The 12,588-nt window shown below is 38.9% G+C and overlaps 1 protein-coding gene across 2 annotated transcripts in view; it reads right to left on the bottom strand.

Moving 5' to 3' along the window:
* Positions 1-12,588, bottom strand: part of slc24a4b (solute carrier family 24 member 4b) — an 83,098-nt gene that overhangs the window by 57,064 nt on the left and 13,446 nt on the right. For both annotated transcript variants that reach the window (XM_036582195.1, XM_036582194.1), the window contains exon 2: positions 12,336-12,446. In XM_036582195.1, coding sequence (XP_036438088.1) covers positions 12,336-12,446 — 111 coding nt within the window. The remainder of the gene's footprint in view (positions 1-12,335; positions 12,447-12,588) is intronic.

The following is a 12,588-nucleotide window of genomic DNA, read 5'->3' as shown; positions in this document are numbered from 1 at the left end:
CTAATCCTGTCCTTAAGTACTTCAATAAAATAATGACTGTTTCTTACTGTAAGGGAGAGTAACAGGAGATTTCAAAATATGCATCACCATCATGAAAACTGCATAATTTTAATCAAGTAGTCATGACAGCCTGATCCTTGAGTATTTAAGAATAATCAGTAAAGTACAAATCCTGCATAGTTTTACTCAAGGACATGTAAACGGAACTAGTTACCACTCTGGTCTTCCACAGGCATGAGGACAGAAATGCACATCCTCTGCCTTCATCAGATTACTGAGATGCAGTATCTCAGCCCCGGTGTGGTAGGGTAGAAATCCCTGAGGATTAGCACTCCACACAAACCAGCACAGCTCTGCTTAAACCTTTGCCTTATTGTGAAAAGTGTCTGCCCTAATAGCACATAAGCATATCATTTATACAGCTATAGTCTGAATGTTCAATATCATCACCATGCCCTCCTGAGCCAAAAACGAACTCTTTGTGCTTTTGCAGAATGCTACATCTCTGCCAAGAAGAAGGCAACAAAAGAAAGTCGATTGCTAAAAAAGAGCTATTACAAGGTCCACCATAACCGCACTTTACAAAGTATACTCAGACCCACAAGCGGTCGGAGTCATGCGGGGCAGCAGGGGAATGAAATATGAGCGAGGCCTGGAAAAGAAAGCTTAGTGAGCTGGAAATCTTTCAAAAGGCTTGGCCCGACTGATCAATGGAAATGACACAGCTAAAAACAAATCAAAGCTAAAGACACAGTTTATAATGATGATGTGGCAGAGCAACGCTGGAACACTGAACGTAAATGCTAATCGAAGTTAGATGGCTAATTTCTTAGGCCTTAGGTTCTCAGACCAGTCTCTAAGACATAAGCGTACATATGTTTCCAGGGCCCTATGTTTCTAGAGCTCTACGTTCCCAGAGCTCTACTTTCCCAGGGCATTACATTCCCAGGGCCCTACATTCCCAGAGCTCTACACTTCCATTGGCCCTGCATTCCTAGAACTCTACATTCTCAAGGCCCTACAATCCTAGGGCTCTACATTTAAAGGGCCCTGTATTCCCAGTTTTGTGTTCCTAGGGCCCTACATACCCAGAGCTTGACATTCCCAGGGCCCTGCATTCCTAGAGCTCTAGATTCCCATGGCCCTACATTCCCTGGGCCTTGCATTCCTAGAGCTCTACATTCTCAGGGTATTACATTCCCAGGGCACTGCATTCCTAAAGCTCTACATTCTCAGGGTATTACATTCCCAGGGCACTGCATTCCTAGAGCTCTACATTCTCAGGGTATTACATTCCCAGGGACCTGCGTTCCTAGAGCTCTACATTCCCAGGACTCTACATTCCCAGGGCTGTACATTTCCAGAGCCCTGTATTCCTAGTGCTTTATGCTCCCTGAGCTCTGTGTTCCCAGGGCCCTACATTCCCAGAGCTCTGCATTCCCTAGGTCCTGCATTCCTAGAGCTCTACATTCTCAGGGACCTAAGTTCCCTGACGTCTAAGTTTCCAGGGTCCTGTATTCCCAGTGCTCTACATTCTCAGGGCCCTATGCTCTCTCAGCTCTATATATGATACATCTTACTTCACTGTAACACATTAAGGGGTGCTTAGTCTTGATCCTGGAAATCTACCACCCTGTAGAGTTCAGATCCAACACACTGGCCTTTAATATTCAGATGCCCATGAAAGCCTTTTTTACCCTGATCAAGTGTGTTAAATCAGGGCTGTAGCTAAACTCTGCAGGGTGGTAGATCTCCAGGACCAGAATCAGACACCCCAGCATTAAGAAAACCCATAAAAAGGTTCTTTAGGTCATTGTTAGTCGCAGTGAGCTAATTAGCTAGCTTAGCCAACTTTGTAATACTAACAGTATTCTGAGAAGTCTGACTGTAGTATTCATAAACAATATTGTCAATAATTGCTTTGTGTGGTTTAAGCAGGTTGCACTGTCCTTTTCTGTGGTTACCAGCTGTGTAGACCTTAGCTTGCTAAATAGCAAGCTAGCAGTGTAAAGTAACAACCTTACATCAGCAACAGATGGAGTGGTTTACTACATAAAGCCCAGTTTGAACATATAAATAATGTCATAGTAGAGTAATATTAAGTAACTAATTAGTTACACTGACTGACATTCTGTTGTCAGCCTTAAAATAAATATTTAGTTAAGCTAACAAAGAAGTACAATCCATAAACATACATTAATCATACCAACTTTTCTCCTTTTATGCTGACATTACATTTTGGCAAATACGTTTATCCAGAGTAACGTACAGTTTCAATCATGTTAAAGAGGTAAGCAAATGTAGTGCTTGGGAAAACAGGATCCTAGGAACATAGATGCCATGGAAACATAGGGGCCCTGGGAACATAGGGACTTGGGAACATAGGGACCCTGGGAACATAGAAACATAAACATGATCACCCCAGGACTTTCCCAGTCAGTCTGCAGTTAAGTTACTACTTTCTGAAAATGATCATTGTAAAAATAAACAAATTATTATTCTTAATAATAATAATAGTAATAATATAGATTCAAAATCTTGAATTATTCATTTATTTAACAATTATATCATTTAGAATTGTAAATAATGTGTAAATCATGACCATTATCCAACTTCTCTGTATCTGTTTTGTTACTGTGCCTTCAAGGCTGATATATGTAAATGAGCTCTGTTCTGATTGGCTGTCATGTATTACACCTCGTTCAAAAAGCAGTCCAGGCTGAAACACTCCTTATGAATTCAGAGTGAGTGGGCGGAGCTAAACTGCTGTAGGCTGAACAGGTGCGTATATGTAAATGTCTTTATTGACATCACAAAAACAATGTATTCAAACCAGGCTGGTTTAGCTTAGTTTCCATATATAAACCGGAGAGGGAACAGCATATTTTGAAACTTTCATTTAAAAAAAAGTCAGGAAAAGTCATTTTTCCAGGCCCTTTAAATGCTCTCAGTTTTTTTAAACTGCTTCCTGCACATAAATGCACTGCAGAATTTAAAGCAGGCCTTGTTCAGCAGCTTTTGCATCACATTTTGTCCTTAATAACAAAAAAGAAGCTGTTATTTCACTGCAGTCAATGTGGAGGCGGTTTACTCCTCTGAAGAGAACGGATCAATAAGGAACATAAACAGTCCTTCGGAGTCATGAAGCGATTTTGCCTGCATCCCAGCAGCACTCCTTCTTTTTCTTCAACATGAACAAACGGAACATCATCTATTGCATGTCAGCAAACTGTGTGATGTTAATATTATTTCAAATAAACCGCCTGCCTTCATTTAAGTGTAGTAAATAAATGAATAAATAAATGAAACTGCTCCAAAATGTGATCTTTTATGTAATGAGGGCAAAAAACTTGCGTACACAACAAACAAAGCTAAAAGCGCCGAACAGCGGAGGCCCCGTTACGCAGAGCCACCACTGCTGTCTGTTTGCCTGTTAAAATCTGGCCTCATTTAGAACCATTAGGGACGTGAGGAACACATGGCGGAAGAAAAGCCTTACGTAATACCACCCGTACACCCGAACGCACAGCACCCGGGAACAATTCCACACACATTGTGTGTTCCAAAAAGTGTGAAACACTGGACCCGGGCTGTAGTTAGCTTTTTGGTTTTGTTACTGCGTAAGGAAACCGAATCAAAGTGAGCGTTCTCATCGGCGGACTCTGTAATACAGTCTACTGTATTTGCATGTGGTGTATGATAAACAGCACATTTGCATGCTGGGGAATTGGTTGGCCCTGGATGACTTGTTTGATAAGGTTAACGTTGGAAAAGCTCCCATTTGAGCTTTATATCAGCTGTTAGGCAGCGGATCAGAAGCATAGCTAACCCTAGATTTCTGCTTCAAAACAAATAAAAAATAAATAATCTCAGAAAAGAAATAAACTGGCTGCTACACGTTGTTCAGCTGCCAATGAACACATGCAAAATATGAGCTTGTCAGGTGATCTTACTAGTGAAATTAATTTGCAGCAGACCAGCACGAATTCCATGTGTGCTTTATTATAGTGGTTAACAAGCATTTACCAGTTGCTGATATTCCAACTACTAAATTAATCAAAACAGAGGTCGGCAACCCAAATGTTAAGAAAAGCCTTTTTGTCCTTTCAATAAAAATCAAACCACCTTGGGATCATTTTATGTCCATTTCACCATCTTGGCTGTAAACATGTCTCAGTATGTACTAATGTGCTAGTATAGGCTGAAAAATATAATATAAACAAAAACGCAGACTTTGCTCAGCTTTAAGCTTCAGCCCAGCTATAGCCACTTTTCTCACATCTCCGGCAGGAAACGTTTCCAAAAGTAGAACAGTTTCTTGTAAAATCTCTCAACTTTTGATTTTTTACGAGGCTGAAGTCAGCTTCTTGTTCTAATTTTTCCGTTCCACCTCAAATGGTGCAGCAGGAAGCTGGCGAGCAAGAAGCTGACTTAAGCTTCGCAACTTTTTAGTGTTTCACAGTTTTTTTGTTGCAGATTAAACGTATCAGGAAACAAGCTGGAGTGATTTTAAACATGAATAAGTCCATTCATCTCTTAATCACTGATGTTCGTCTTAAATCTTTGTCTTTGCTGTTTTGTTAGCTACTAGCTAGGCAAGACTGTTGTCTGCGTTGCTATGGTGACCAGCAGTCTGTGCACCAGTCTTCAGGGTTAAAGGGTGAATTAGCAGTTATTCATTAACTCCAGCGTTTAAGACCATTTATTGTTAAAACTGTGTTAAAATGATCAGTGGAGCTTTATTTTACTTAAAAGAGGGGTTATTTTATTTTTACCTTAAAATCTAACAGAGACGTATGGTGCTGACCTCTGATCTAACATTGTTAAATATTAATTTTAGCCATATTTCAAATTTAAGGGGTGCATGCGATGTGCAATCAACCACTTTATTTTGATTTTGTTCGATCTGTACTGCAGTTTTATGAGGTAAATAAGGTGAGTGAGGTCAGAGCACTCACACTGTATTGGAATGCTGCTGATACACCCGAACTAAAATGTTGCAGCATAACTATAACCAACTCATTGTGCTAAACAGCCACTCACCCCTTACTGTCAGTGCAGTGCTTTATTTGATTCATGTTATTTAAACAAATTTTTCATTTACGAATTTAAAGTTAAAATTAAAGTAATACTCGTCCAACAGGCTCGGGGTAAACTTAATATGATAAACTCAACTCTTAGCAGGCCTGAACCACTGAGCTGCCTTGTTCAGACTGCCAGGCCAAATCTGATTTTTGGCATATCCAGAGTTTTTTGATAGTCTGGACAGACTTTTGATAGTTTTACCCTTTTACAGATGTGTCTCAGTTTATGCTTTGACTGCTGAAATAGGATTTCAAAATGTCCTTTGCTTTATTCGCAGTGCAAAAATGATGAGTGATGGAAGTGCTGGGATTCAATAAGAGCACCAAAGGTTCATGCTTATGCCAGAGAATTTTGAAAGTCCGAAAAAGATATTAAAGATTATTTCATATTGCCCACCCCTAGTCTTAACAACTCACATTACAAAATGTTCTTCCACAAAATTATGTGCAATTACACATTTCTACCAGAGAGGTCTCCAGATCGCCAAACCTTACATAGCACAGCTTTAAAATGACATTTTGGCTCATTAAAAAGCAAATAAAATCGTATTTATTTTGGCATGTTGACTAATAGAAAGTAATGGAAATGTGCTGGAGTTTTTGTGTTCATTTAGCCCACACAGTGTGAGCTTTGAGGTTAAACAAAAGTTCATGTGCAAAATCACTACTCAAAACAGTTCTGAAGGCAGCGCTGAGGCAGAACGAACGTAATTGGTTCAGAGAACAACCAATTAAAATACCCAACAGGCGGGACTTCTACCATCTCTCTGTTGCTCAGTGCTGCTAACGTGGATGCAGTGCATTAAAAGGTATGGAATTTAGTCTCTGGTGTTTGTTTTTCAGGAAATTCTTTTTACATGGTGTTGGTTTCTCAGAAACCTGCCTGGAAAACTAGCGAGCTTCTAAAGCAGCTTCTTCTTTAACTGCTTGCTCGTTAGCTAGCAAAGTAATGTAAGTAGACTAGTAAGAATGCTAGCTATTAAACATGAGCGTCAGCAGTTTCTTTACTAATGCTGCGTTTACATGTTGGAACTGTAGACATACCTCTAGCAAACTGTGCTGTGGTCAAGTTCTCCGTGCCTAAATCATATCTGTTTAAATTTTAAGCGTATTATTGTAGTACATGCACATTGTGCGTTCATGGCACCAGCATATATTCAATGTTTTTGTGATGAACTAGTAATAAAAGTAATAGTAATAATAAGCTTTCAGCGTGACGTGAATTATGAACACATCAAAGTACACAGGGGCCTCTATATTTGTCCAAACCTCGTAGTATATCTCTCATTCCAATTTGCTCTGCTTAACCAATCACATTCATCCCCGCCTGCTGGCTGGTAACCAATTATGTTCGTTCTACCTCGATGGCAACGCTGCCTTCAGAACCGTTTTGAGTAGCGATTTTGCACATAAGCTAAAAAAATGACTGATCAGCTAGTGGACTAAATCAAAATCAGCCATTAAAAAAATCAGTGCACATTTTTTACTCTAATGAGCTAGAAATCAGTAGGCTAGCGGGTGGTTTGCATCCTCACTACAGCAATATAGCAACATCTCTGGGACACACTGCTTGTCAGCTAGCCAGCTAGCCCCTACAGTTTGTAATCAGGATGCCCTATAATAAATTTCTGGCCATGACCCTGCATCAGATGCAACATTGAGAGAAAAAATGCAAAGGTAGGAGGCAATTCAGAGTCTATTCCTGGAAAAAGAGCTTTCACTAATGAGCCAGTCATTATGGAAAAGGCATGATTTAAGCCATGAATCGTATCTTGCCTATACAGCAGAAGTAGGCGGCATAAGGCAGAGAAAGAAAAGGAGCGTAGAGAAGAAGTGCAGCCTGCACTCTGCATGACTTCTCAGCAGGGAGAGAGAGAGAGAGGGAGAGAAAGAGAGAGAGAGAGAGGAAAAAAAGGTTATCCCAAGAGATTACAGGCAAGATTTCGATTGTGTAATCTTGTCAACTGGCACTCTTCAGGAGAGCTTGAAAAGTTAATGGGGTACACAGAGTAACTCTGAGCAGCAAAGCCAGACGCAGCGGAGAGCTAAAATCATCTGTGGCCTAATGCTGAGACCAAATGCACAAACATGAAAGAAGAAAATGATGAGAATATCTCCGCAGTGTTAGAATCCAAGTTTTACTTCACAGGCATTTCATACGAACGCTAACAAACCGCGAGAAGTCCAAAAACTGAAAAGAAGGTTTTTAATATGCAGCACATTTAGTACTAACTTTTAGTTATGACTTCAATACAATAAATTCAAACGACTTTCTTAGTATTTGATTATTTTGAATTCACATTGAATTTGAATGTTGAATTTGTTGAATTCCACTTTTAAAGGATCCACATCATGGAAAACTTACTTATTTTCCTTGTTTTTTTAAAGGTCTATACCCTACACTTCCTTATATTTTATTTTTCTTTCCCTTTTAGGTCCTTTTATGACATTTGTGTGGATTTATGTACCCAAAAAAGATGACCTTTTACATGACCTTTTTTCAACCTTATTACCCCCTAAAATTAAACAGGTGCACCTTTAAGACTGATATAAATAAATTAGCTCTGTTCTGATTGGCTGTTCTGTACTGTGTTGAAAAAACAGGCTGAAACATTCTGTATAACTCGAGCATCAGTGGGCTAAACTACTGTAGGCTGAACTGGCGGGCACACAAACGCACTAATGTTCATGACATCACAAAAACAATGAATTTAAAACTGGCTGTAATTTTAGCTAAGTTCCCATTTATGAACTGAATGGACTGAGAAGTGGACAGTACATTTGGAAACTTTAACAATTTTTATTTGCTACGTCAAAATCTTTAAAAATGAGGAAAATCAGTTTTCTATGACGTCATATGGGCCCTTTAAATAAAATAATGTAATGTAGTATGTAAACATTGTTAAAGTTTAAAAAATATTCACTTTCCAGTCAATATGTGGAGATTAAGTGGCAAAAACAGCCTATTTTAAAGTCCTTGTTTTTGTGATGTCACAACCCAAACACATTTACTTAACAAACCAAAACATTTAGTTCACATTTTTAATAATCACTTAAAAATGTATCTTTTTAAACTAGTTATTAATTAAAATATTGTTGTCATTCATTTTATTTACTTGTCATTTTACCTCATTTTATTTTTTATTTTTTAGTTTTAGTTTTTCTGTTGCTATTTTTACTTTGTTGTGTTTTTGTTTTTAACTAATTTTACTCTTCAACTGAAAAAACTTTGAGCTGCTTTGTGTATGAAAGATGCTCTATAAATAAAACACATTATTATTCTTATTATTATTATTATTATTATTATCATCACAAATATCTGTATCCATCTATTCAGCCTACAGCAATTTAGCTCCACCCACTCACACTGAAGTTCTAAGAAGTGTTTCAGCTTAGACTCCTCTGAACAGTGCTTCATTGCATATCAGTCTTAAAGGCACAGTAACAAAAACAGCCTGTTTAATTCAAAGAGATAATTAGAGGTTGGAAAATGGTCATGTAAAAATGAATAACCTTTTTTTGTGCATAATATTGTACCATAAACAGTAAAAGGGGACCTCAGAGGGAAAACATAAACGAGAAAAATGTAGCATATCAACTCTTTACTCTCAAACGGTTCAGAAAACAAATTTGCCTACGATTTAAACTGGAAAATGATATCAGCAAAGTTAAAAACGTCCCTAATGCAAGCAGCTGAAATCAATGCAAATGCTTCCGCAGCCCAAATTAACATCGATGTAACTCCAGAGAGGCTAAAAGAGCGCCAGCACATCAGCCGTCTCCTGGCTGGACTTAAGCTGGATTAAAAATGCTTCAAGAGCACAGCGAAGTTACTGCAGGACACATCAAACTGGCTGCCTGAAACTTTCTGTTCGAATTCACAAGCCAGCAGCTTTAGGCAACAGCGAAAGGCCTGACAAGCAGCAAAACAAACTTCAGTCCTAATGAAAAATCCCCTGTTTCTCTGCACAGCCTGTAATGTACTGCCGTGAGGCGTATGCATTCACGTACGCATAAGCATAACGGTCAGCGTCACTAACTCCAAATTACTCCAAATGCTTTTACCTCAGTTTGAACCACGCTCACCATGTGTCCCCTCAGATCCACGCCACAGCTGCTGTTACGCATGTATTACTAAATCAATCTGAGCTCATGCAGAGAGGGTCAGCTTTCCTCACAGTCCAGTGCGGTTTCCCCTCAACAGTGTGGTCATCTTTTCTCGCACTGTTAGAGAACACCTACCCAAAACTAACAACAGACTCAACACAGATACATATAGATATATAATTATATTGCAGCCACCAAGTTCATACACTCTCAGAAATAAAGGTACTAAACTGTCACTGGGGCAGAACCCCTCTTGTCACTGAGGTAGTACCCTCAAAGGTACCTCTCAGTACCTTTAGTCAGGGAACATAATTGTATCATTATCTATTGAAATGATATTTTCTAAGCTGTACTGACTCCACACACCCCGTCTCGTCTCCAGGCTTTTTATTTTATTGTTCTGTTTTAAAATATTGGGTTATCAAAAGGTACAAATACGAACTTTTCACCTGGAAACACTTATTTAAGGTTCACAATCAGGCCATAAAAACACTGTTGTACCTTTTAGGGAACATTTACACTGTCTGTACCTTTACGAACAAAAATATACCTGCGGAGTATCTTTATTTCTAAGTTCAGTCTATATATATATATATATATATATATATAATATTTCTCATCATTAGATTGTTGTTACAATTGTTTAATTGTATAAGAGTGTTTTAACTTATTTCTACACTGCATAAACATGATATCTTGGTATGTTAAAGCAACTTAAATATAGTCAATATAGCCAATATTTCTCATTATGAGATTGTGGTAATAATACAAGATTATTGCACCTATTTCTGTACATTTTTACTTATTTAAGTAATTTTATCTAGTGACGATTATACTTGTTTTGAGAAATAATGAAGAGAATTTTGCTTATCTGAGGAAATAATGGATTATGGGTGTGACAAAGACTGACAATTTTGCTCGTATCAAGAAATAACACTTGAAATAAGCAACATAAGATATACATCGCTGCTGTCGGAACAAAACCTCGTATGTCTGAGATGGTAACTTTACAGTAGAAGGAAAAAAACATACTCTACTTTTAATGTAAGTCAATTTAACCAGACTTTTTTCCATGTCATTTTGGGCTGTTTCTTTTGGTTCATTCAACCTAAAATTTTCACACAATGTAAAGCGTTTTCAAATTATGACAAAAATGGAGATACAAGGTTTTGTTCCGACAGCAGCGATAAGAATAAGATATGTAAGATGGCTTGTGTCGCCTGCATTTCAGAAGCTTTCACTTGCCAAGTAATAATTTTTTGCAGCATTCTGATCATTTTTACTCCCCCTCCCCCAGCTCCCCCACAACTCCCCCACCCATCATAGCAAGAAAACACTCAGCTAGCTCAGAGACCCTCCCTGATACCATGTATCACTCACAAATACGTCAGAGTACAGAAGATAAACGTGTTATGATTTCCTATTCACACCAAAATGTACCTCCCTCACGCTAACCAAGCGCCTCAGCCAGCATCTCAACAGTGTCTAGAGGGGGAGTTTCCCAAAGACCTGAAGTCATGCATCTATTGTTGGCTTATGCGCATTTTAGGAACACTATGCTTACAGAGATATAGATGTTATAATAGCTCTATTATATAACACTAGCTATTCAATCTGAAGACTAAGGCCCAATCCCATTACACCCCTTGTTCCTACCATTTAGTATTTAGCCCTCTGTTTTGTGCATTCACATCTAGGGGTAGGGTGTCCTGATTTTTGTTAAGATAGAGGGGCAGCGTGAAGTGTTAGGGCTACATGGCCCTCCAAATGGAGGTTTTTCAGAAACACACTCCAAACAGAGTGTTATGAGGACAAAAAAGAAAAACCGGCAAGACGGCTATGCAAGTGACCAAAGAAACCCACAAATTTAAGTATTTTCTCCATTAAAAATTACAATAACCATTGTATTATCTTTAATGTCGTTTCGATGTATTATGATCCTTTTCTTCAAAATAAGCATAAAAATAGTTATACTAATATGCTGATGTCTTGGTAGCCAGCTAGATATATTTCATGTTCCACCTTAAATGGGAGAGAGGCTGGAGAATAGGTGACTTTAGCTTCATATCACTCAAGAATTAGGGGTGGGTGATAATGAATAATTGTCATCCCCCCTCTTTGAAGGCATATGATTCCCTGAAGGTAACTGAAGCCCAGCAGTGAGGTTGCTGAACTTTACCCTCCTCTGCTGTCACTGCAGAATAGCAGGGTCGCCTACAGAGCACCATTAATAGCCTGTTAATGAAGTAATGTTCTTTTTATTTGAGGGTTGTTCCAGTACGTAGGGGAAGATTTCAACCACTACTACTTGTAACTCCATTCCAAGAGGCAAGGTGACACTCGAAAAACAATGGGTAGGGGTCAAAATAAGAAATGGGATTGGGCCTAAAACCAGTACAGCCAACTGACAACCATATTTCAAAAAGTTTGCTGGTTTTTGTGGGGGATGTTGGTGAGGCTGCCAGTTTTATGATGTCAAGTCACCACACACAAGCATTAGCTTGCATGTTTGTTTACAATCTGGCGCAAAAGCTGCAATTTTCAAGGACATCTTTCATTTTTCTCATAGAGAAAAATGACTCAGAGTTCCTAAAATGGGCAATGACACCACGACTTCAGAGGTGTATTACACCAAAAACATCACACAACGTCAAAATGCCAGAGGGCACCCATGAGCGATTTGTGAACGCAGTGGAGGTGAATAGAGCTAAATGGCTAAAAATATAAATGACCGTTAAATACATTTATAGGCTTTCATGAGGAAATGCTCACTGGCTGAGTAAAGAGGTTCACATTCACTGACATCATGAATGTACATGAGGTGCTGTTAGAAAGCCTGGAGCTGAAGAGGGTTCAAAAACACTTACAGCAGCGTTGAAATATTTATGCTGTTCTGTGTTGAGAAAACAAGTCCATGTGTCTGTATAAAAATGATGAACCATTCACACTACAGTTTTGCACAAAAGCTCCACAGGAACCCATTTTTTTTGGACCTTCTCTCAGGAGCGCCCTCTAGAGTCTGACCAATTCGGAAAACACTACTGAGTGGCAGATCTCCTCACTACAAATTCTCCATGACAAGTCATCTAGACTGTAATTTTGAGAAATTTTAGCATGACATAGTAAAGACCTCCCCTCTCCTACCGGGCTCAGTGCAGTTTTTCTCCTCTGTGTCATTGTCCGCTCTGGAGGCCATCAGTCTCCTCCCCCAGTGTTCATGATTCTGTGATCCTCCATCCACGATCATGCCATGACCTGGAAAAACAGGGAAAACAACCATGAACACATATGCGTGAATGCATGATTTTTTTAACGAGGTGCACTACAGGTCAGCCAATCAGAACAGAGCTCATTTACATATGCAAATGGTCAAAGTATGTTTTTGTTGTTTTTCTAA

The sequence above is a fragment of the Colossoma macropomum genome, unplaced genomic scaffold, assembly GCF_904425465.1.
Source record: "Colossoma macropomum unplaced genomic scaffold, Colossoma_macropomum, whole genome shotgun sequence".
Taxonomy (NCBI): domain Eukaryota; kingdom Metazoa; phylum Chordata; class Actinopteri; order Characiformes; family Serrasalmidae; genus Colossoma; species Colossoma macropomum.
This window is presented reverse-complemented; position numbering and strand designations above follow the sequence as displayed.